This window comes from Apodemus sylvaticus, chromosome 10 (assembly GCF_947179515.1).
Source record: "Apodemus sylvaticus chromosome 10, mApoSyl1.1, whole genome shotgun sequence".
NCBI classification, from domain to species: domain Eukaryota; kingdom Metazoa; phylum Chordata; class Mammalia; order Rodentia; family Muridae; genus Apodemus; species Apodemus sylvaticus.
Window position 1 is genome coordinate 26,765,427 of NC_067481.1, and position 24,083 is coordinate 26,789,509.

General features: G+C 51.0%; 2 protein-coding genes across 2 annotated transcripts; both read right to left on the reverse strand.

Moving 5' to 3' along the window:
• Window positions 1-8,130: 8,130 nt before the first annotated feature.
• On the reverse strand, window positions 8,131-10,670 carry Hoxb5 (homeobox B5). Its single transcript, XM_052195200.1, has 2 exons — window positions 10,009-10,670; window positions 8,131-9,323 (listed from the first exon to the last, which is right to left on the reverse strand). Exons 1-2 carry the CDS (start codon window positions 10,568-10,570, stop codon window positions 9,076-9,078), a joined length of 810 nt encoding a protein of 269 aa, XP_052051160.1. The 5' UTR covers window positions 10,571-10,670; the 3' UTR covers window positions 8,131-9,075.
• A 2,012-nt stretch (window positions 10,671-12,682) lies between these two features.
• Window positions 12,683-21,506, reverse strand: Hoxb6 (homeobox B6). Its single transcript, XM_052197169.1, has 3 exons — window positions 21,219-21,506; window positions 14,604-15,096; window positions 12,683-13,533 (listed from the first exon to the last, which is right to left on the reverse strand). The coding sequence occupies exons 2-3, from the start codon at window positions 15,016-15,018 to the stop codon at window positions 13,274-13,276; spliced, it is 675 nt and encodes a 224-aa protein (XP_052053129.1). The 5' UTR covers window positions 15,019-15,096; window positions 21,219-21,506; the 3' UTR covers window positions 12,683-13,273.
• Between the last annotated feature and the right edge of the window lie 2,577 nt (window positions 21,507-24,083).

Consider the following 24,083-nt stretch of genomic DNA (forward strand, 5'->3'; position numbering starts at 1 on the left):
GGCCTTGTGTCTGAGACTTCTGTCACCCCAAATGCCAGATACCCTGCCTCTTCTAAAACTTTGGAGGCCCCAGAGTTCCAGACGTCCCCACCTCTCTGGATGGATCATTTGATCCACAGCAGAGCCCCTTCTGGAAATCAAGAGCCCTGGGAGATGGGCTGGAAGCTTGAGGATCTGGCTTTCAGAGGCTGTAATTGTCCCTAAAAACAAAATACTACCTCCTCTGCGTTCTCACTCATTCATTCAGCAACTCTGGTATCTCCCCACCACCATGCTCCAGCAAGACCAAGGTTTTAAAATATGATGGAGTGTCAATGTCTATTATAACTGTCTCTTTCTCTGGCCCCCAGCAGACTGGCTGGGGTAAGCCAAACGACTCCTCTCCCACTCAGCTTAGAGGCCAAGCCTAACGTGTGAGTCCTGGCAGACTGGCCGGCCGAGGTATTCTCTGGTACAGATGGATTGGGAAAGTACTCCCTAAAGCAGCCAATTCGGTCTGGGGTGGCAGAAGTCACCCCTTCCCTTCCTGAAACCTTTTTTAGCTTGGGACTTTGAACCAGTCTAAGTCTATAACAGAATTTTTTTTTTTAAACTTGTCAACATTTTCTTCTGAGATGAAGGCAAATAAGACTTAGGAGGGAGCCAAACAAGATAGATTCTCCACTTGTCCTTGTAGCCCCTACTCCTCCTCATGACCCAAGAATTCCTGTCTGGACTCTACCCCACCCACCCACCCAGAGAATTTCGCTCAGGAATTAAATAAAAATCAGATTCCAAATGCCTTTTAGTTGGGGTAAGGGGAACCCTAGGGTTAAATTGACTTGAAATTTACTATTAACCCTTTTTTTCTGATTGGCTTTATTTCAAAAGTCATCTTCACAAACGCTCTCAGGTTTTCTCCACTGTAGAAGGACAAACACCCACAGCACACCTCCTACAGCAGATGTTTAGAAGAGACTGTGACGGCATCTTCTAGTGCAATAGTCATTTAAAGACCAAAATAGACATGTGCTTTGTTATCAAGGTCTCTAGGAAGCATTTCACTTATGAACTACGCTTAATGCATAGACTGAGGGTTCATTTCAGGTCGCCTGTTTCAACTCCATTTACAAAGATCTCCAAGAGACCATTAGGTATTTTTCCATCACACTTGCCCTCCCTCCCCCAAAGAGGGAGAGAGGGAATCTGGATGAACATCCAAACGGAGGCTTGGGAGAGAATGAGAGAGCGAACTACATTTCAACGCCCTAGTTCTTAAACACGAAATTTAAAGGAAAGGATGGGGAATTAAAAAAAAAAAAATCTCTAGCACTGACCCAAAGTCTTGAGCTCAGTTTCCTGCAACTAATCCAGGAACTGGGGGTGGGTGAAGAGCCCGCAGTTTGTCCCCTTTAGGGCAAACAGGGTGGGGCTAGTGTTGGCAAGAATCAAGCCTTCACCTTGGAAGCCTTCTTTTGGCCCTGCCAAATGTCCTGCAAGGACGTGTGGGTAATTGGATTTTTTTTTTAATGTGTGCGGCTGGATAGGTTTTAATTAAATTTTATATGGTGACTCAAAGGTTATCTTTGGGAAAATTGCGTGGAGGATTCGCCACGCCCCGGACCGCTGTCTTTTGTGCAGCTCTCCGCCCAATAGCCTCACAGTTTTGGCCGAATAGTTTCTTCCTTCCTCAGTTTCCCCTCCCTGAAATATCTGCCTTTCCTCTATCTCATTTCTGCTGCCTCCACCCCTTCCAGCCCACTCGCCTTCCTTACCTCCAGCATCCCAGGCTCTCTCTTCTCTCTTCACACATACAGCCCCCTCCCCCTCCCCCTCTCCCACCCCGCCCCCGCCGCTAGACGCCTGGGCCGCCGGGATCACGCATGCACGTAAACTTTTGACCCTCCAACTTTGCGACCTCTCCGGCAATAACACAGGCCTCACAGCCCTGAGTCTGTGAGTGCTGCGGAAACCCAAGAGCAGATCACCTTCCTTGTCCCTCCCCTTTGACCACCTTGCGCACCCCATCCCAAGAAAGAGCTTTTAGGGTTTTTGTTTGTTTGTTTGTTTGTTTGTTTGTTTCAATAACCCCTGGGGTGGGGGGAGCATGGACCCTATTTTCTGCATTTTCATAGGTCTCTTTGGTTGACATGCCAGCTTTTGACCGCCCACCTTCCTTCATTCCTATCTGAAAGAGTGAGGCCATGATTCCTGAGAGAGGGGCCTATGGAAACCGCTCAGTGGGCTGACCTGAAGAAGAGTGAAATTTAAAGGTGAAGAACGGAACGGGCTTGAGGCAGGAAGGACTTCCTTAGGATCGGAGGAGTATACTGTGCCCTTGGTTGTGGGAAGAGAGCTGTGTTCCAACAATGTAGACCCAGCGGGGGCCCGGGGGCCACCTAGAGCGGTCGCTCTCTAACGCCTCCAAGACCCCAGCCTGGCTGTGAACTTGGTCTAAGGCGGACTCTACTGGCAGATCCGGGAAGTTACAGCCTCTGCCTCCCGGCCAGCGCAGCAGCCCTGCAGTGGACCAGCGCGCTTTCGGTTTCCCATCTGCCCAAATACCACCTCTCAGGTTCCCATCTGTTGCAGGGAAAGGTTTCATTTCTTCTTCCATAAGGTCCTTTGGAGTCGTTAAGCAAGAAAGAGAGAGAAAATTGAAGAAAAACAGAGGAGGGAGGTATAGAAAGAAAAAGAGAAAAAGAAGTGCACAACATTGACTCCAAATCACCCAAGAGGCGACTCCACCATACTTCCATTCTCTCACCACTGGCCTGCTAAGTGCTTGGTGCTATGCTAACTGCCCCCCCTTTTCACTTAGGGATATTGGGGGGAGGGTATCTGGAGGCTAGGTAAGGCAGCCTCCTCGGGCCTAGGATTTATTCCTTGCTGAAAGATTCATCCTACCCCACCGGGATCTGAAGCCATGGCTGGCTGCTGCAACCCTAGATGCTGTGCTCCAAAGCCTCGGGGCAACCTGCGGCCGTGCTCTCTCAGGCCCCAGTCCTTTAAGAGAGGAAGGCAAGAAGATCCAGGCCTAGGAGCCTTCCACGTGGTGAGACGCTGCAAGGTGCTTCCCTTTATAGCATCCTTTCACAAAGGAAATTAAAAGAGAGGGGAAACAGAAAGGGAGGAAGTTAGGGTAGAAAGGAAAGGGAAGGAAAAGAAAAAAAGGGAAGGGAAGGAAAGGAAAGAGAGGAAGAGAAAGTAAAAATTAAGAAGCACTATGTACTGGTCGACAGGTTCCCAAATTAACGGGAATTTGGTCCTATTCAAGACTTTAGACCACCACCACTTCCACTTGGAACTCCTAATTCAGTGAATTCTCAATGAATTCGTCTAAAGGAGGAAAGATCACCTAAACCTGTAGGCATACCCCGGGCATGACCTTCAAGTGGCCGATGTGGACCCGCAGCAGGGTAATGTATTCGGCAGAGGACTGGAGCCCCACTAGGCCGGCGCGCGCACCCCTCCACCCCCGTCTGCTGACCTCTGCGTGATCCCGGACTCTATGAATTATTGATGAGATATGAGCGTTGATTTCCCCTTTCAGGATGCAAACTCCATTATATTGTTAAAATGGCGATTTAATCGTTGAGAATAGCTTTGGTGTGGGTTTTCCCCCAACTCATTTTCGCCTCCTTCCTTTTCATTTAACTCTCTTAATTAAATCCTTTAACAGATTTTAATCACTTTTTTGGAGAGACGAGTAGACGAGTAAAAGGAAGGCCACAGCACGGACAACAAATGGGACAGTAAAAGGACCACTCAAAACAATCCTGAAAACCATCAGAAAGCCACTACCTTTTGGGAAGTTGAAATGAAGGTGTGGAGGACTGGTAATGCCACTACAAAGATGATGCCCACCAGAGACAGCATCAGAAAGCTAGAAAGACGGAACTGAACAAGGAAGATGCATTAGGAGAAGTCTAATCGACCACCACGCCCCCCTAGAAGATTTTTGAGGGAGTCCAATTGCAGCAGCCAAGACAGCCTTACCCCTTGCTGAAGTCCAAGGACTTTGAGCTTGGGAGGGTCACGGGATTCTTCTTGTGGGCAGCAACTTCGCCTATCTGGGCCTCAGGGACACTTCGGGAGAAATGTCCATTCTCCATAAAGGGCCCCCATTGCTCCCTCCCCCTTCCCAAACAGCTCAGTTTCCATGTGGTGTCTGGGTTAATTAATATGGATGTGTAACTGTGCTGCAGCAATCGATAGTCCTGCTGTGGGCAGATCCCAGCCCCAAAATCCAATTACTCTAAAAACCTCCAAAAAAAAAAAAATGAATAAACTGACTAGTAGTGCCTACTCCTAAAAACAGGGGGAGGGGAGATTCTTATTAGCCCTGTCCTCTCAGGTTGACCTGGTAGATTCCAGGCTGGGGTGCTTATATTCAAGGGGAGCAGTCTTAAAAGGGGACTAAATTCGGAAATATATCTTTTCCTTTTGCTTCGAATCTGCCTCTTTCCTTTGCTTCAAATGTTTGGCTTCTGTCCCAGCATCCAGAACCCAGGGATAAAAGAATCAAGCAGGGGAAAGAAAACTGCTTTTGGATGCCTGGTTGTGCCCTCTCATGCCCCAGTGAAGAAGCTCTCGCTGCCAGGGAAGGGTTAAGTGTCCCTGCTGCAGTTATGGAGAGGAAGCTGATGAAATATGGGCCCTTAGAACTCCAGGCTAGGCCGGCTGGCTTTCCTGTTTACACTTCTACATACTTCCTCCACCCCCTTGGCCACAGAGAAACAAAACAAAACAAGCAATCAAATAAAACAAAACAAAATCAAATTGTCCTCAGAGTGGAGGCCAGGCTGGGCTCTGCCCCTAGGGCAGACGATTGGCCTGGAGGGTACTGACTCGGTTTGAGGCTGAGAAGTTGAGGCCTAGACCGGTGTGTGCATGGGGTGGCGGGGGGGGGGGGGGGGGGGGGGGGGAAGCAGTGGAAGAGGAGAGAGAGAGAACTGGGGACAATAAGACAGCATTCTCAGAGAGGAAGTGGAGAGAAGACGAATGAGAAAAAGGGGAAAGGAGAAGGAAGAATAGAGGAGGAAGGAAGGAGGACTGAGGCAGCACAGTCTGAGGCATACACCCCGCCATACACCTCATCCTCTTCCCCAACATGCCCTGGCTGCAGATGCCCCCCAAAGGCCAAGCTGCAGGAGGAGAAAGCACACTAGGGCTTTTTTTCTCTGAGATCCACCTACAGTCCTTCCAAGGGTTTATCTCTGAAGGCAAAGTGGGTACCCATGACCAGGACTGTTCTTTGCCATTCTGAAAAATCTATTCAAACATGCTTCCTAGTTGTCTCAAGGCTGTTGGCCTTGAGCATTCTATCAGAGTTTGAAGAACTGACAAGCAAAGGGATGGGGGTGGGTAGGACAGTTTTCAGAGACAAGCCTAGTTATCTGGAGTCTCAGGACCCTGAGAAGGATCTGGATAGCAAGATAGACTGAGGCCAGGAGATAGGAAAAAGGATTCCCATGGAACCCCCAGATTAGACTCTGATCCTGCTGCACCCTCCTCTGCACTTCTTTGAACTGCTTTGAAGCCTTCAGAAGCCAAACCTCCAAAGCGTATTCATATTTTAAGTGTTGGTGGCATCCTTTGATCTTTTGGGAGTGGAAGAGAGTGTCCTTTACAAGGGGTGTAAATGTCCATCTTTCTTGGAGAGATGCATCTCTAAGCCAGGATGAGGGATCCCAAGCCCTTGGTCTCTTTCCTCTCATCCCAAAGCCCATCAAGGCGCTCCAATAAGCCTTTGGATGTGGGCAAGGTATGGTAAGCTCAAAAACAAAAACAAAAACAAAACAAAAAATAAAAAACAGAGAAAGAGCTAGGGATAGATCACTAGCCCCTTAATGGGAAACAGGGAAACCCTGTGGCCCCCCCTTTTTTGTCAGAGACCACAAGCCCCTCAAAATGCTAAGTCATATTTTAAGAATTATCCACCAGACTTGGTGAACCCAAAGACAGGATGAGTTTTGGGGAAGCAGGACCAGAGTTATTGGCCCCAGAGTTCTTAATTAAAGGCATGAAGGAGTCACATCTATTTGATCCGTAAAGGGATTCTAGCTGTTAGAAGAAGGCTGACTTTTCTTTAGAAAACAAGGTTTCCATGGTGGGGGCCAGATTTGGAAATCCCTCTGGTTTACGGTGCTACACAACAAAGAGAGCGTCCAGAGTCCGGAGAGGGAAGAAGAGGAAAGAGAAAGAACAACACCTTGGTCTCTTTGGGGATCTGTGCTCCTGGGCAGGCTGTATTTGTGGCAGGCTGGTTACACGTACCTGCCTTCCAGACCTGGAAAGGAAGCAGCTCTCTTCCTTCACAACCCTGGTTGGAAATTAGGTTTGGAACTGAAGGCTGTTAACCGCCTCCCCCACCTCCCAATCTGCTCCTCATTTTGACTCAAGCTCCTTCTTAGAGGCCACCAAAAGAAATCAATTTGAGACCAACAGGCTGAAGTTGGGTGTAAAAAGCACTGAACTCCCTCCCGCATTCTAGATAACCTTGGGGAGGCCATAGAGAATGCAGGGGCTGCTTTTATAGGGAACAGACATTAAAAACCCAGAGAACATTTCAGGGTAAGGTAGCCCACAGCAGCCGCCCGCCTTCCCCAGTCCTTTCTCTAAACATATCCAGGTAAACCGACCTGTCAACACAACCCAGACAAACAAATCTCATAAAGTTTCTTTCTTTGGGCTTAGGGGTAGCCCCCCTCCCCAACCTTTTCCCCAGCAGTCCACACCCATCTTTCTTGTCCCCTAATTTCCAAAGACATTGAAGGAACATGGATTCCACAAGACCCCCTTTCTCCACAGAGTCCAGTGATCCTGCAAATAAACATCAGACACCTTCCCTCACCGAAGCCTTACAGAAGTAAGCCCTCACTTCAGGGACTCCACTTCTCAGAAATAGGTATTAAAAAAAAAAAAAAAACTTAAATTTCCCCTGTATCATTCTACAGCCCTACTGGAAACAAAATTCCCTTCTCCCATCCCAAACCCCAAAACTGCAAGAGAGAAATCGAAAGCTGGAAGCAACTTACTGTGAGTACTGGGTCTGGGCTGTAGCCACTGCCTTCCTGGGCTCTTCCTGCAGCTCTAAGCTAGAAGAGCGCTCACCTACCTCTGCCCCCTTCCCCACCACAGTGAGCAGTTAAAGTGTCACTTAACATTCTGGAGAATGTGAAATATACCGCACGGTGTCAACTCCCCAAAACCATAAAACTAACTTTATGGACCTCACGTGACTTTCTCGAGCCAGTGAGGGGTATCTGTCTGACTTCTCGGCGATTTTTACGATCTAACTTCGAGATAAAACCCCTATTCATTTGACATCTAAATGTCATAGCGACTTTTGGGGTAGTTTGCTTTCGGCAAAGGGGGACAAAGTCATGGGGTGAGAGGGAAGGAGGGTCCAAAACAGCCTCCAAGACCCTCACCGTCTCTTCACCGCTCCCCTCCCCCCAGGTCCTGTAAGAAGTTGGGCCCAGCTGGAAGGGATTGACCGGTAAGTGTCCAGACTTGACTCTTGTGCTCAGGGTGGAGGATTAACTGGACGGAGGAAAACTGAGCCCTGGTCCTGGACCAGGCTGGAGGGGAGCCAGGGGTCTTTCAGAAGGAACCCTAACCAAGAGGGGAAGGTCAGTCGGGGCCCCTGGAAAGGAGAACCCCTTGAAAAGTATACAGAAGGCCAAGTATGACAAGAAACGTTTGAAACTGAGCTGATTTCCCCCCCCTTAGTGGGTGGCAGAGCTGAACTGGGGTTTGGAACAGTAGACAGGGTATCTGGGCAGGCCTTTACCAGACTCAAAAGACCAGAGGCCTCCTTGCTCAGAACTTAGGCCCAAATTATTCTTCCTGGAGCATTTTCCAGAAACTTTCCAACCCAGCTGGTGGAGAATCAGGATGGAGTCCAGCTAAAGTCCATGTGAAGCTCCTGGACCTCTTAGTCCCCTAGGCACAAAGGCCTCTCTCCTGGCCCAAGCATCAGTGGCCAAGCCAGGAAGTTAGGTGGCTGTGAGGGACTTCTGGTGGGCTTCCCTGTGCCCTCTGTGTATTGAAGATGGTCTTAGGCTAGGTTGTGCCGGATGGTGAACGAGTCAGACCCTCAGAGAAAAGACAAGTGGAGGGCAATGGGGTGGGGGAAACATTTATTCGACTTCAAGGAAAGCTACAGACATACCAAAAGCTAATCACTGAGACAGGCCTGGCAAAGACAGATTTCACACTGTATCCACTCGCTCACTACAAATGGTCTTAGAAGCGAAATGGGTAAGAGAGGAAGTAATTGGCCTGACCCAGAGTACCCCCATATTTACAAGTTTTGGGCCTTCTAGCCAGACCCACAGATTCACAGAGAAAAACCACAAGACATTTTACACTGAGGATTATTTCTGATTCCATACACTTCCAGACTAGGCCTTGTGGGGCCTACCAGGCAGCAGGCCCTTAACTCTTGCTCTTTTCCTCTCAATATCCACACTCTTATCCTTCCCTAGCTGCCTCCCCACCCCAAGGAACAAGCTACCTGAGCCTAGGGGGTGGGGGTAGGGTGGGGCTGAAGAAGGATGAGGTGAGAGGAAAGAGACACAGTGGTGGACTCCATTTCCCAGGCCAGCTCAGCTGGGCCCAGCACTACCCAACCTCAGCTGCTGCCCCTTATGGAAGTTTCCAGCAGAAACTCAAAATACACAGCCATTATCCTTTTATAAATAAGTTAGAACACAGACTGGGAGGGGAAGTCACATTAAACATGCAAATTTCTTTTTCTTTTCTTTTTCCTGGGGAAAGGGGCGCAACCACAGACAGGAGGACATTCAGAAACACTGGCAACTTGGGGGCGAGCCAAGAGAAGTGGGGAGCACGGAGGGGAAATAATAATAATTATTATTATTAACAATAATAACAAGATAACCAGTCCAGGAGAGAGGGAGCCATAGGAGGACCTAAGACCAAACGAAAAATTGTAACACGGAACTCGGGTGTGACAGGCTCATGGGACCTGGTCCCCAGCGGGCAGCGGCAGTGCAGGGAAGATTGGAAGGGTCGGGCTCGGGGTGGTGCGGGCTCTTGGGCCGCCCAGGGCTCCTCTGGATCGGCTCAGGGCTGGAAGGCGCTGCCGGCTGTAGCAAGGCTCATACTTTTCAGTTTGTTGTCCTTCTTCCACTTCATACGACGGTTCTGGAACCAGATTTTGATCTGACGCTCGGACAGGCAAAGCGCGTGGGCAATCTCGATACGTCGCCGCCGGGTCAGGTAGCGATTGAAGTGGAATTCCTTCTCCAGCTCCAGGGTCTGGTAGCGAGTATACGCGGTCCGGGCCCTTTTCCCGTCTGGCCCAGTCATATCTAGAGCAGTTAGAGGAGAGCCCGGAGGCAACGTTATTCCGGTTAAAGGAGGGGGCACTGAGTGGGAGGGGGCGGGGAGCAGGACCCAGGCGTCCCCAGCACCCAGCTCACCCCAGCTCCCATCCTCCTCACTCCAGATGCCCGCATCCAGCCTCTATTTCTTCATTCCCCCCCCCTTCTGCAGAAGCCCCCACTTCTGATGGTAGTGAATGCTCCCGGCTTTGTCTCTGGCTCTTTCCCAGTGCCTCACCCTAGGCTGGGTTCAGGCGGCAGCTCGCCCAGGAGGGAGGAGAGCAGCTGCACTTTTGCCCTAGAAAGCTCCGTTTCCAGCCCATTCCCCTTTGCTAGCAGCAGTCTCAGAATTTCGAGAATAATCAAGACCCTTCCTCACAATACACAAATCCCATCTTTCATCCTAAAGCCGGTGACTGGCTAGGTAAATAAAACCTAAGCTGAACGTGGCAACAAACTGTTTTTTGTTTTTTGGTTTTTTTTTTAATGCCTACCCCCAGAAAACGACACTGTTTAGCTCTATCTATGGAGCTGTGGGGACCCTTTCGGACACTTTTCCCTCTTAGTAGAAAAAAAGAGCATCTATATTTGAGGCAAAGCCAAGCTTTGCTCGCCCCCACCCCCAACACAGGGCAGGAATGCGGAGAGGACACAAAAAGAGATGCAGAATTACCGTGGCTGATGTGAAGCTTCCTCATCCAGGGGAATATCTGTGGAGTCTGCCCCTCGGGCGCGGCTGTAGAGGTGGCCATGGGCTCTGGCTGTGCCCGAGCCAGGCTCGGGCTGCTTAGCTGGCTCGCCGCTTCCTCAGGCTCAGAGGACGCGCTGGCCTCGTCTATTTCGGTGTAATTGGCGCTGGAGCTGGCTGGGGTCGCCTGGTCGGAGGGGGACGAAGCAGAGGGCTTGGCGCCGTGGCTGTCGCCGTTAGTGCAGGGCAGGGACTCGGGCGAGGACAGGGAGCAGCTGGACGTCGCCTGCCTGAAGCGGGGCTCCTGGGCGGACGCGGGGAAGGCGCGCGAGCTCTCGCCCACCGCCCCAAAGTGGCTGGAGGAGGCCGAGGAGCGGTTGACGCTGAGATCCATCCCATTGTAATTGTAGCCGTAAGAGCCGGTGTGCATGGCAGCGGGATCCCTGTAAGAGCCGCTCAGAGAGCTGCCGCTGCCATAATTTAGCAACTGATAGTCCGGGCCATTTGGATAACGCCCCGAGAAGGAGTTTACAAAGTACGAGCTCATTTGGGTGATTTTGGAGGGCTTGATTTGTGGATCGTGGTCGTTATAACCCTGTGCTTCACGATTTATGATGTATTAATGAATTATAGCGATGCACTGTACTTCGTTTTGCTATGTATGCGGCCAAATATGGGGGGGGTTGGAAGGGGGATGGGGGGGCGTTAGGGAATCACGTGCTTTTGTTGACCAGTCGTAAATTCTCGCTGATGACCTCAAGAGGTAATTCATGCTCTATGGTTACAAATAATGACGATCGGAGAATCGTTAGGGCCGATTCAATGCGAGCCTCCGAGAGGGGGGAGAAAGTGAGAAGGGGGAAAAACAGGGAGAAGGTTGACGTTGGCCTCTGAGCAGAGCGCGCCACCTCCCGGCGATTGACGGGAGCGCGGGCCGCAGACCGCCATGGCGGCGGCGTCAACCTCTTTGCTGGCTCTGTGCAACAGCCAAGCAAGCGAGAAACCCCGGCCCGCAGCTCACCCACAGGGTTGAACCTTTAGGAAGATGGATTTGAGTCTTTTGCCTACTTTGTCAGGGTGTGGCTATCCCCTGTATTTATGGTCTCTCTGACATTATTATTTTAACTCTGCATAATATGATCAAAGATGTAGCTGCCTGATCTTCCCTCCTTAAGCTCTGCCAGTCCCCAACTTGGGTAAGAAAATGTGAGTAAGGGTTAGAAGTTGTGTGTGAAAAACAATTATAAGACTTTTTGTTAGCTCAGCCAGGCCTGCTTCCTGGCTAGGATTCAGCGGCGGGTCCACAGTATGATAGAGCCGCAGAACTAGGCTGGAGTGAGGCTGGAAAATCCAGGCAGGGAAGCTCTTCGTTCTCCTAGGCCCCTGGGAAGTTTGGATTTTTCGTTCTGATCTCTCAGCCTTAACCTGGGCCTAGGAACCGAGATGGACAGGAACCCTAGAAGAGAAACACGGCCGGGCAAAGACTAGAGCAGCAACACAACGGCCTGGGCGGTTAAGGTCTGGGTGGTAACTCTTATGCGGGAATTTGGGGTTTAGACAGATCCCCTTTAACAAGCTCGCCAGATGCCAGCTATCTCATTCGGAGGCCAGATCCGAAGCCTTGAGTTGCTGGTGGCTAATAATTGGAGAATTCGCTCATCGGCCTTCCCGCCTTCCCCGGGAAGGGGTTCGGAAGACCCGCGGCCCCTTGCTGAGCTCGCTGGGCGGCCCGAGATCTCCGCAGCTGGGCCCCTTCTGCCAGACGGCTATTTTCTTTAAAAATAAAAAAAAGGGGGGGTGGAGGGAAGAGGAAGAAAAGAAAATGGGGCCTGAAGCTTTGCGGCTTGGGTGTGGGTGGCAGTAAAGAGAAAACGAGCCATTTTGCGTTGAGAAGGTGAGACTAAAAGCCCCATCACCTGGACCCCGGCCCTCAGGTCTCCGAAGAGCAAGATAAAGTCGGGCCCTTGCAGCTTTCTGCTGCCGGCTTCTCATCCTCTTCCCGGCCACCGAGCTCCTACTTAATATGAGAAGGGGCACCCTGCAGCCTGTAGATGAGCTATGGAGAGATGCCCAGTGGCCTCATTTTTCAGTCTCCGGAGCAATAGGCCGGGGATCCGAGGGCCAAGGCCGGCAGAGACAGCCATGTGGGCGGGCCAAAGGCCAGGGGCCTTGGCTCGAAGAGGACAGGAAAAAAAAAAAAAAAAAAAAAAAAGCCCGCTGCAGAGCGCCTAGACCCGCCCAGCTCCGTCTCTCCAGAGCTCTGGGCAAGGAGACCTCAAGTGGCACCCCTCCAGAGTCTCACAACGGAGGCAAGCTTAGAGCACGAGAGGGAAAAGGGTTTCTCCATCTCGCACGTCTGAATGGGAGAGGCAATTGTGAATTTAGCATCAGAGAGACACAGCCAACGCTGGGGCCGGGGAGGCCCGGTCCCTGGCCTCCGCTCTGGCTCCCTGCTTGCATCTCAACTGTAACTTCCGAATTGAGGCTGAAGGCAGGGAAGGCCCCGGGCGGACCATGGTTCTTGTCTTTGCAGTTCAGGCCCAGGGGTGACAGGGCGGCTGGGGGGGGCTATGGAGGGGGAACAATGACAGGGAAAGATCGGATGTGATTGAGCTGCGAGTTTTCACATTTTTATTATTATCATCATCATAATCATTATTAATAATATTAATATTATTACCGAAGTATTTCACGTCCAGAGCTAAGACAAGACTACAAACACAACACATAGAAAATTAATAAAATAGAACTTTGTTTTCTTCTGAGGCTCCTCTTCTTACTTCTAGGTAGTATGTGCTCCTTCCAGTGGCTTTGGGGAGGGGGGAGGAGAGACAAGTCTGGGGTCAGGGAGTCTTTCAAAGTCCCTGCTGAGGGGACAGCGAATCTACCATTGAACCGTGCACGGGGGACATGGACGAAATAAGACTCGACAAGGACACGAGCATTCTGCTCTGCTTCCAGGAGACACCAAGTGAGTCCGATTCTCAGTTCTCACCAGAGAGCCTGATGAGGCCTAGGTGGGTTCTTCGGGGAGGGAGGAGGCGCTGGGGTGCTGGGTGGGCATCCCCCAAGCGCCCAGGAAGAGCTCTGCAGAAGGGGGACATCCAGGAGAGCGCTGGGCCCCGCCCGTCGTGCTCTGGACAGCAAGTCCCCAGACTCCCCCGACCGCAGAGCCTTCTGGGGCTTTCGGGTGCCCTAAGTTCCCCCACAGACCTCTCACTTCGCGTCCCCCCTCCCTTTTGCAGCACCTTCACTCGGCTGGTTTTTCTTCCTCCTCCTCCGCACTGAGCTGAGACGCACTGAGCAGTTTGCTCTCCTTTTTCCACTTCATGCGCCGGTTCTGAAACCAGATCTTGATCTGCCGCTCGGTCAGGCACAGGGCGTGCGCGATCTCTATGCGCCGCCGGCGGGTCAGGTAGCGATTATAGTGAAATTCCTTCTCCAGCTCCAGAGTCTGGTAGCGTGTATAGGTCTGGCGGCCTCGCCGACCGCTGGGCCCAAAAGAGGAACCTGTTACGCAGAGAGGAGAAACTGAGGCCTGGGGTCACCACACCAAGCCCATAGCCCCTCCCCCACCCGGCCCTCAAATGTAAAGCTAGCCTGTCGGGAGTAGTCTTTCCCCTCCCAGTCCCTGGTCCCCGTTTCCTACTCCTCCAGCGCCCCCTCCAGATTCCCTCCTGGACTCTGAGGCCTGTGCTTTCTTTCTGTCTAGACTTTCAGTGGGGGGAAGGGAGGGGCAGTTGGACTCCCACCTGAGCTTGGGGGAGGGGCTGGCCAGGTGTGTCTCCTACGAGCTGTATCTTTTCTTTCCCTTCCTTTCCATCCATCCAGCTCTCCCTGCCCTACTCGATGATAGATTCTGGCCCTTAATCCATAATGACGTGGATCGATTCATAGTCCGCATTAACAGCTCCTCACTTTCGTGTCCCGCTAATGGACATCAATTGGGACTTGAAGCCGACAAATAATCCAACCTGAAACCCAGGCGCCAGTTTGGTCTTCCCACTCCCTCCGCCTGTCCCCTCTTATTCTTCCTTCCTCAGACTATATCACCCCTGTGGTAGTGTCTTACAGCTCCCTAGTTCCCCTTCCCCAGTTCGCCACCCCCACCTCCAGCCCCAGGGAAACACAATCCAGGACACAGTAAACTCGCCCTTGCCGGAGTCGAGCTACCCCTCCCCTTTCATGACGCACTCTTGTTTTTAATGGAGTGGTCTTTGGGTGTTGGGACGCCCCCGCCCCTTCATCCGGACAAGAGAAGGGGAGAACATAGAGGAAAACAAGACCAGGGACCGAGTCCCCTGTCCTCTTCTTGATCAACAATCCAGGCCTGGCTCTCTCAATATAGCCTGAGCCCACTTACTCCCCCTGCCTTACTGTGCAGCTGGGACTTTGCAAACTTTGCAACTTCTGCAAGCAAGAGGACTGATCTGGAGGTGGGGACCGAATCTTGCCCTATCTGCTGAGAAGCCCACCTAGCTCCCAGTGGGAGAATTGGGGTAGGGGGATGCTGACACTCGCTAGTTCTGCCTTTCTGCTTGCCCCCCTCCCCACGCGGGACAGCGGGAAGTCTCACTCACTGTTGCACGAATTCATGCGCTGCATCCACGGGTAGACGGGCGTGGAGCACTTCTGCTCCTCGGTCTCTCCGAACACGCTCTTGTCCTGTGCGCAGTCAGACTTGCGCGGCTCCGGGTGGAATGGGGGCGGCTCGTCGGCGCCTGAGAGGGCGCAGGCCGCGTCCTTCTCCCGGTAGAAGGCAGGCGCCGGCCCATAGTCACAGGGCGCCGCCCGGCCATAGCCGCCACTGGCTGGTGGGTAATAGGAGGACGCCGCAAAGCCCTTGTCCTGGCCGGGTCCCGGCCCGTAAGGCGCGGGGTAGTGCCGCAGCGGGTCCGCATAGCCAGACGAGTAGAGCGGCAGCTGGCCCAGGAAGGACTCCTGCCCGCTGGCCAGAGTGACGGGGAAGGTGGAGTTCACGAAATAGGAACTCATCGGGAGGGGAGGCGTGCGCGGCCGCTGCTGCTCCGCCGGGTTTATGATTTGTTGTGTTTTATAGTCCGAGCGCCGCGCCTATTAGTAGTATAGCCGAGATTGGGTTTTAGCTGAGGGGGGATGGCGAGGTGCCAGTGAGGGCCAGAAGGAAATACAACCATCTGATCCAACACTGACCAATAGCAGAGGCAGGAATTGTCAAATAGCACCCAGGAGGAGCGCAGCCTGCACGAGGGACCCGCGCACAAACCTATCAACCTTTCCCCCCCTCCTCTCTCTCTCTCTCTCTCTCTCTCTCTCTCTCTCTCTCTCTCTCTCTCTCTCTCTCTCTCTCTCTCTCCCACAAGGCGCCCTGATCCACCTACGTAGGATCTGCGAAAGAGACGTCTGTGCTTTTGAGGGAGGAGGAAGCAGTTAGATGAAGATCATCCCATTCCCCAGTGACGAAATAAATACACCCCCCCCACCCCACGCAGGAATAGGGAAAAGTTAATTGTGTTTTCAGAAAAGTTAACCCCTGCGTTGCATGGGCACATTCCCTCAAGGGAGGGCTGGGTAAATACCCTCGAATCTCGTTGCGAGATTGAAGGGGGAAGGTCTATTTCTAGGGTTTTATGCTGGGGGGGGTGGTGGCGAGGAAGGACTTGTTCGCTTATTTATTTCATTTTAGAAACAAGGAAAGAAGAAACATCCTCTTTCTGCAGGTTTGGAAAATCGTTTTCTGTTTATCAGGTCTGTCCCCCCTTTTAAGCTTAGGTTTCTCGACTTCAACCCAATTCACGACTTCAACCCAATTCTCCAGCCTAGAGGGGGGCAAGCCAGATCCCTCTGCCTAGAAGACCCAGAAGAAGGAAATGCTAGGGGTATGTGAGCCCAGCCTCTTCCTCTGGCTGCTCCTCTAGGCTTTGCTCTGGCAAGCTGTCCTTAAGCCCAGGACAGCTCAACCATCCTGGCTGCAGTCTTGACTGAGACTGGGGCCCTGGAGAAAGAAACTAGTAGTCCTTAAATCTGATGAGGAAGAGTGAAAGAAAGAGGAAGGTGAAACCCCAGCCTAGGTAACTTTACTTGTTTGCATCTCTATTCTTCCTGCAACCCTTGCTTGGCCTCTCCTCTGTCCTCGTCTCTCCTGCCAAATGATGTAAGAAGAATCCCTGACTACAGATTTTTAGAACCAAGGATGTTCCTGTAAATCTAGATACTGGGAGAAATTGTCTTAGAAATGTTGACTCTTCAGACCCTCACATTGGCGACCAAGAGCCTTCTCTTTTTCCTACTCTCTCTATAAAGGTATAAATACCTTTGAAATCCCATCTCAAGACTTGGTTTAGATTTGGTTTTATAAGGAGGGAAGGCTGCTGGGTTCTCCTAAGGACTCAGTAACCATCCTCTAACCATCACACTGGCACGCCCTCTCTCTCTAGCTGTAGCTACCCACAACCCTCCTTCCTCTCAGCCACCCCACAGACCACCTCCCACGTCTCATGTTTGTGTCGCCTTCTTAGCTGCTGGAAGAACTTGGGAGCAGAAGAGCATATCTCTGTTCTCTTCCCCTCTCATCCAAAGAAAATTAGAACAGGTTCCAACCTGGGGGACTCAATGTATTTCTAACAGTCTAAAATGCACACCAGGGCAAACAGTATATCCAGCCTGAAGAGACAGGGAGGATCGGGCGTGAGCCGGTGCCTGGGGTCAGGCCAGGCTGACCCACCTCTGCCTTGCTCTTTGGATTCCATTTTGTGGGCCAGCTCTGCCCACGGATAATAGGAAAGGGCTGAGGATGGGTGATCAAGAGGGAGGATTTATGTGGCTGCAATGTGGCCTCTGAAGTTCCTAGCACTCTTACCTATTGCTAGGCTGTCCTTTTGTGGCAAAATGACTATCCCTGAGTGTCTCCCTTAGCCTTAATCCAATGGGGTGGGGGATTTGTTTTTTAAAAGAAGCTCAAACCTCCTAATGGTGAAGAAAGCAGCAATGTTCTCCAGAAATGCTGGGCCCATGCTGGGAGAGGAATAGGAGCTGTTTTATCAGGGCAACAAGGCTAGGAAGGACCCTCCCCCTTCTTGCCACTGAGGCTGGGCCTTGGGCCTCAGCATTTCTCCCTGGGCACAATGTACTCATCACAGAAAATATGGTATTGTTGTTCATGTAAAGTATGGTCCAAGTAAGAGGAGGCTTTCTCCTGTGATAGAGGCAGGAAAATAATTGCCTTATCCTTTAGAGCAGCAGCCCCTGAATTAACCTCACCTCTGCAGGTTGCTTGTCTGAAGATGGAGCCACAATGGCCAGGGCCAGGGCGCCGGGAGTCGGGCATGAAAGGAAATAGCGCCTCATCGCTCTTATCTAAGCCCAGAGGTATTTATGAGCGTTTATTCATCTGATCCGTTTGTTTGGGAAAAAGAGCAGGCAGGCAGAGCTGGGCCAGAGGCCGCCTGGTTTCTGGAGCCAGATCTCTGTGGATCTGTCTATGGTTCTATCCACCTCAGTTTGTCTGTCTTCACTGGGAAATACGTAGACACACACAGCAGGCTCCAGTCAGTTCTCCATTAGGGTTGCCGCCGCCCCCTCACTCACAGAAGGAGGGACGTAAATATATATACCAAGTCTTGAGTACACATCAGTGGGATTGTGCTGATACACCACAGGCAGGATTTATAATTGTGATTTTCTGTGCGTTGAGTCTGCAGTCCCGTGGGTAAGCATGCACATTCCAGCTCCCAGAGAAACGTTGCCCAAGTCATTTTCAGCTCAGGAGAGAAAATCTCCGGAAGGTAATCTTAGGAATGGCATTTGCCTGTCTGAGGAGGCGGGTGAGACAATCTCTAAGCTTCCTCTTTTCTCTAAGATAACAGCCCTCCCCCCCAGATTCCTTGGGTAGTGAGTACCTTCTCCTGTTCCACCCTCGATTTTACCTGGGGTGGGGGGGGGAATGAAAAATCTCTCAAAGCCAGTCCTTCCCTTGGATTCTGATTGCCTGACATGTTCCCCAGTAGTGCAATGTGATGGCTTCTACAGATTGGAAAAAGGTTCTGCACTTGGACACTCTGCCCTAAAATTGACTAGTCCAAATCGCGAGGTACAAAAGACCTCATTTCCATTATGCAAATGATCGGCATCCTCTCTGATCTTATAGGAGGATCCTTCTCTCCTCTCCTCTGCTTCACCTTTACCTTAAGAGCTCCGAAGTGGTTCAAGCCCTGTACTAACCTGACTTCCCCCTCCCTATGTTTTCTCCTGGTTGCCAAAAGAAAAAAAAAATTTAGGAGGGCCCCAGACCTTCCTACCAGATCCCTCGGGGCCTCCTGCAGAGCGACTCACTAAGCCGGGCCTGGCCATCTAGCCGCCAGAAAGTCACTCTGGACACAGGGAGTAAAAAGAAAAAAGAAAAGAAAAGAAAAGATTTGCTCCAGCGGCTGAGACTTTAGAGGCGTCTAAGGCTCCTGGCAACAGCAATGGTGTGCGCCCCTACACAGCCCCTAGACGCTCAGCTCCCAGCCAGACCTTAGTAACATCTTGGCCAGCCTGGCACCACAGGCAATTTCCTGGAGCCCCCCCCCCCCCGCCCAAGAACGGGGGCCACAGCACCTTGAAAGGGGCAGCCAGAGCTTCCTCCCGCAGCTTGAAAGCCCGGGCTAATCAGTAACTGGTGAGACAGGGGCCAAGACTCCAACGCCGCAGTGGAGGCGCGCACCCGGCCCTCACCACCCCCTTCTGGGAAAGCGGTTCCGTTAACCGGGCGTGAGGGGTACCGCAGGAAAGGAAATTACAGTGGTTTTGGTTTTTTAATGATTTCTCTTCACTCCGGATTTTCCACCAAAGCATTTTTTTTTTTTTTTTGCGTCGATTTCGCTTGAAACGGTCGAGAATGGGGGAGGGGACAACACTCACTTGCAGACACCAAGAGTTTCCAGAAAATTCAGTTCAACTCCTTCACCACAGACTCGTCAGCGTAGGAATTGGCAAAACCCACAAACCAACTGGAAGAATACAGACGAGGTTTGTCTTTTGACAACCGAGTGGAACTGCCTGGTTGGCGCCTCCCTTGACGAGACCCCCTCCCTCCCTTGGCTGAGAAGAAAACTAAATAAACCTTGAACAGATTTGGCCTCACATCTCTCCAGCAGCCCCCAATCGTGTCTCGTGTCTTAGGTGGGGATGAGGGCCGTGAGTCTGAACCCTCAACCCTTTGGCTCAGTACCCCCGTCCGTGGGTTACAGTGTTACTCCTCTCGACTCCCTCTTCCTCTACCAGCCTTCGGGTTTGGGGCTCGGATGAGTGGGGGTCTGCAGAAGATGGGAGAAGGTTGAAGATAATGTGACAAGAGACTCATTCCGCTTTCTAATCTACACTTTGGGAACAAAGATGCCGTAGAGGGCATCAGCGTGGGCCGGAATCCCACCGACCCGTGCGCGGCAGGGGCTTAAAGCAAACCGGCAGAGCTCGGGGAGTGTCGAGCGACTTGCTGTGCCAAAGCCGCCTGTCCCCGAACGGACGGTAGATGGCAGCAAACTGCATAATTTGGGTCAGAGGAAACTGTCTAAGGGACGATTTATAACCCACCAAGACTACAAGGGGGAAAAACCTTTAGTTTGAGTGGGTTTCGGGGTATTTTCCCGCCGCAAATAGGGTCCGAGCGTCCTAGATGTTGGCGATTAATTTCGCTTACTAAGAAACCAAGGTGTCTCAGTGAGGCCGGTTCAGGCCTGTGTCTAGAGCTTTTTATCTGGGCCCCCAGGGAACCCCAGTCTTGTGCCACAAGTGGCTACATTTCCCTTTCCTAAAAGCTCTGGAAGCGAATGTACCCACACACTCTCCCAGGATCCTAAAATCCCTGACAGCCAGAGGCCTGAGCCCGAACTACCTGCACAGGCTCTTAAGAAACAAGAAGACAGTCTTTATTCATGCAAACCAAACGAAATCACCATGTCTCCTGTCCTTCATGCCAAAGTCACTTATCTCTCTGTCACTGATCGCTTCTCTGGGGACCTTTCATCCCATTTCTTAACCCTCACCAACCGGCCTGAAGCCTACCAGGCACTGTAGGAATCTGTCTCATACCCAGGAGATCTTCCCCTCCCCCACCCTCAGGAAGCCAGGGAACAAAAATTGGGCGTTGAAAGACAGGGCTTAGCTCTGAACCCAGCCTCCAGGAGGCCTTCCCAGACCACACCATTCCATTCTTTAGTTAGGTTTCCTTTCTGTTTTGTACCCCACCCACCACCCCTCCAAACCCACACCCACACACCCACACACCAAATGGATTTTTGTGTACAAGCCTGAAACAACATGCTAAAAGTCTCTTCCCAACCGCATTTAAATCCAGGAAAGTTTGAAATGTGCCCATATCAGATATACAATTTTCTCCACCAAAATCCACACATCCTATACCAACAAAACACACTTAACAAGATCAAATCACACAGAGACCAAAAGACTTTAACCTACCGCATTAAAACCACAAAACTCTCTCCCTGTAGACTCCCTCCGGCTGGCGGGAGTGGCAAGAGACCTTGTCCAAAGAGCTGGGCGTTCTTCGGCTAGCTTCCTGGGGAGTCTCCCTCCTTTTGGGTTCCTTCACCCACAACCCTTTAATTTCAGAAATGTCTCCAACGGGAGATAGCGAACATTTCTCTGTAAATTGTTCTTTTTATATCACTCTAGACGCCTCTTCGCCCTCGGCTGGCCTCTGCGGAGATTCCAGGCCCCACAGAGACCAGGACGCCCCTCAGCGCCACCGCCCCTCGTGCCAATGCAGCCGGGAAATCGCCGTTACCCACACCGGGCAAGAGGACCGCACGGGGCCAGTCAGGGAAGCCATGACAAGGGAGAGATGGAGGGAGGTGAGCACAAACCCACGAGGGCCAGAGCGACTGGCCAGCGTGGCTGTGGCACAGACACCCCCACCCTCGCTTTTGCAGACCCTTCGCTGGAGATCTCCCCCAGCTAAAAAGACAACATAAAACTGGCCTCATGGGCCCCTTTCCGTTCCTCCTCCCCATCTTCCCTGCAGCCGCTCCCCCTCCAGGAAGCAGCCACCCCAGTCTCTACTACAGAATTTCCTGGGAAGCCTCTCCCAGCAGCGCCCAGAGGTGGGGTTCAACCCGGTCTTGGGATGGGGGGGGGAGGAGGGAGAAAAACCTTAGCCCCACCCCCTGCAAAAAGAAAGATGCATAAAAGAATAAGAATTGTAGAATCTTCCTTACCTTTGCAGAACTTGAGGGATTTTGCTCTTCTCCGGATTCAAAAGGATGGAGAGGGAGGGAAAAATGGAGCGTTCGGTTTCTTCTTCAGCTTCCAGATAATATTGTCCCAACCTGAGAGCCGTCGTTTTCCCTTCCCAGACTTGAGAGAGTGGTTGTTTCGCTTTTCTGACATTTACATAGAAAATGGAGTAAGTTCTGGCTTTGAAAAATGGTATCAGGCTGCAGTCCTGGGCAGATTGTCCATTTAGCCTTCATGATGACTAAAAATCCCAGATCAGCAAGTAAATTAACTTAAGAATCAAAATTATTTTTGGTTCTCTCTTTTGTGTAATTCCCACCCCTCCTTTCCTCTCTCAGCCTTTTCTCCTCTCCCCCCTCTCCTCTCTCTCTCTCTCTCTCTCTCTCTCTCTCTCTCTCTCTCGCTCTCGCTCTCTCTCTCGCTCTATCGAGCTGATATTGAAGTATAAAAATATCAAGAGGCTGGAGCCCTGAAGGACGGCAGTGCTCCGACCTAGGTGTGGTGTCCAAAAGAATGCTGCATTATAACCACCAGGGAAATGATAAAAAGTTCATGTTCACGATCGCCCGGCCACATGACCGGCGCCGGCCAATCGCTGGATTCAACCACTCATAAACTTCTATCACAAAGTTGTAAATTTTCATAAAACAACAAGGAATTTATTGCATTTCTTCATGGCTGCTCCACCAGCAACCCTTTTCTCCGTCGCCATCTTCTTTTCTTCCCCTTCTCTTTTTTAGGGAAACCCCAATCTGAGACAGGCTGAGATTTGGGGTGCAAAAATTCAGGGTGGAGAAGCCATAATGCTTCAGCTAGAACCTGGGTTTTCTCTGGAACCTCCACATTTTTCCTCAAGAGCACTGCCTGTCTTTTATAGTAAAAATCTTCACCCCACCCCCAGTCTTCCACAAGGGAATGTTCTGAGGTAACAGGGAGGTGAGGCTAGAGCAGCAGCCAGTGTTAGGAGCTGCTATCTGCTTCCTGACAAAAAGAAAGCTCCTGTACCCCTCTCCTCCCCTGAATAACCCCCCCATTCCTAGCCCTAGAGACCGTGGAGTTCCCCCACCTGTGAGGTTTGCAGCATTGCAGGTGTGGGGTGTGTGTGTGTGTGTGTGTGTGTGTGTGTGTGTGCTCGCGCAGTCAGTCCACAGGGTCTAGTTTTTGCCTCGGGAGGGAAGGTGTCCTGGATGGGGGCCAGGCTTGAGAGTCTAACAAGCAGATTTCCCACCTCAGCACCTCAGAAACCGGGGGAGGGAGAAACCAGATCACTCCCGCCTAAACGCCTGCTTTCTCAGGGACCAGGTTCCCCAGGAGAAATAATCCTTGTGCTCGCCTGGGGTTGCTGTGGTCAGTTCAGGGGAAGCCGCAGATTTTAAGAGCTTTTTCTTACAAATTGAAGCTTCGGGTTTTAAAGGCTGTCTCTTACAAATTCAAATTAAGCAGATATTTTTCCCAGAAAGCAACCACCTTTTTCAAGCCCTTTCAGTTTAAGATAATGTTTTTTAAACAATTGAGGGTTTGTGAAGGAATAAATATTTAAAAAAAAAGCACCCCACTTCTAGGTGTAAAGACTATCATTTTAGGGTTTTGTTCAGCAATGAAGGATTTACAAAATCCTTGATTTTATTTTAACAATAACTCACTCTGTTTTCCTAGGCTTTCTTTAAAAAATAAAAAATAAAAACAACAAAAAACTACATTTTAGGTTGAGTTTCTGGTAACCAAACACAGAAAACGAAATAATGCCCCTTCTAAAACATTCTTCTTTTTCTCTTCTCTTCCTCCTCCTCCCGTGTGGTGTGTGTGCCCCTCAGAAGGTCCCAGGTTGGCCGGAACTCAAGAGCAGGCTGAGCAGCGCCGAGGAAGCCCTGGCCCCTGCCCGCTGCCAAGCTTGCTGTGTCCACCCACCCCAGCCCGGTAAACTCGATGTCGCTCACAGGGACTGGTTTTCCTCCCATTTTAAAATTTCATATGAATTGCCCATGTCAATTTAGAATGAAGTAGATTTAAATATATATAGTAAAAATAAATTGAAATAAAATCAAGGGATCACTCTGATGGAAAAAAAAAAACGTTTCCAACTGAGTGGGAAATTTGTGTGCACCCTGGCAAGGAAGCTGTCCTGGCTGGGAGCCCTCTGCTCGCTGGCCTGCTGCCTCAGAGGTGGGAAGAATGGGGTGTTCACTCTTCGCTTTCTTTGCGTTTGTTTTTGGGAGGCCTACCATTTTGGATTTCATCACTGTACGTGTGACTGGCTCAGATTTCATAGTCTCCGTTAAAGACCTGGATTGGAGAAGATGTTTGTAAAACTGGAAGCTTTTAAATTGGGGCGGGGACGGGGGCTGTGTTTTGGGCCCGTGTGACTGAGGGTGGGACCTCATGGATGCTGCGTTAACTTAGGGGCAAATGTGACTCTCTGTTCAGAATCCAATGTGTGAATGTACTATTGGTGTGTATTCATATGTCTGTGAGTGACTGTGAACATGTGTTTACTTGTGAGTGTGTGTGTGAATGTGGATGCATGTGTTCTGGGCACAGAGCCGGGGATTGTGTGAAAGCCTGTTTGTATATCTGAGACTCTATGAATGTCTGTGTTTATTTGTGACTGTAACCATGTATGCATTTGTGTGCTGTCAGCTTGTAAATATGAGAATTGTGTGTTTTGGTGAAAGTATAAAGGAAGGAAATGTGTGTGTGTGTGTGTGTGTGTGTGTGTGTGTGTGTGTGTGTGTTCACAGTCTCTATAGCAGGGGCATCTGAAACATAAAAACAAACCCAGCACAGACAGAAACACCCACCCACTACCAACCCTTACACCTTCCCAGCCAGAGGGAGACAGAAAATAC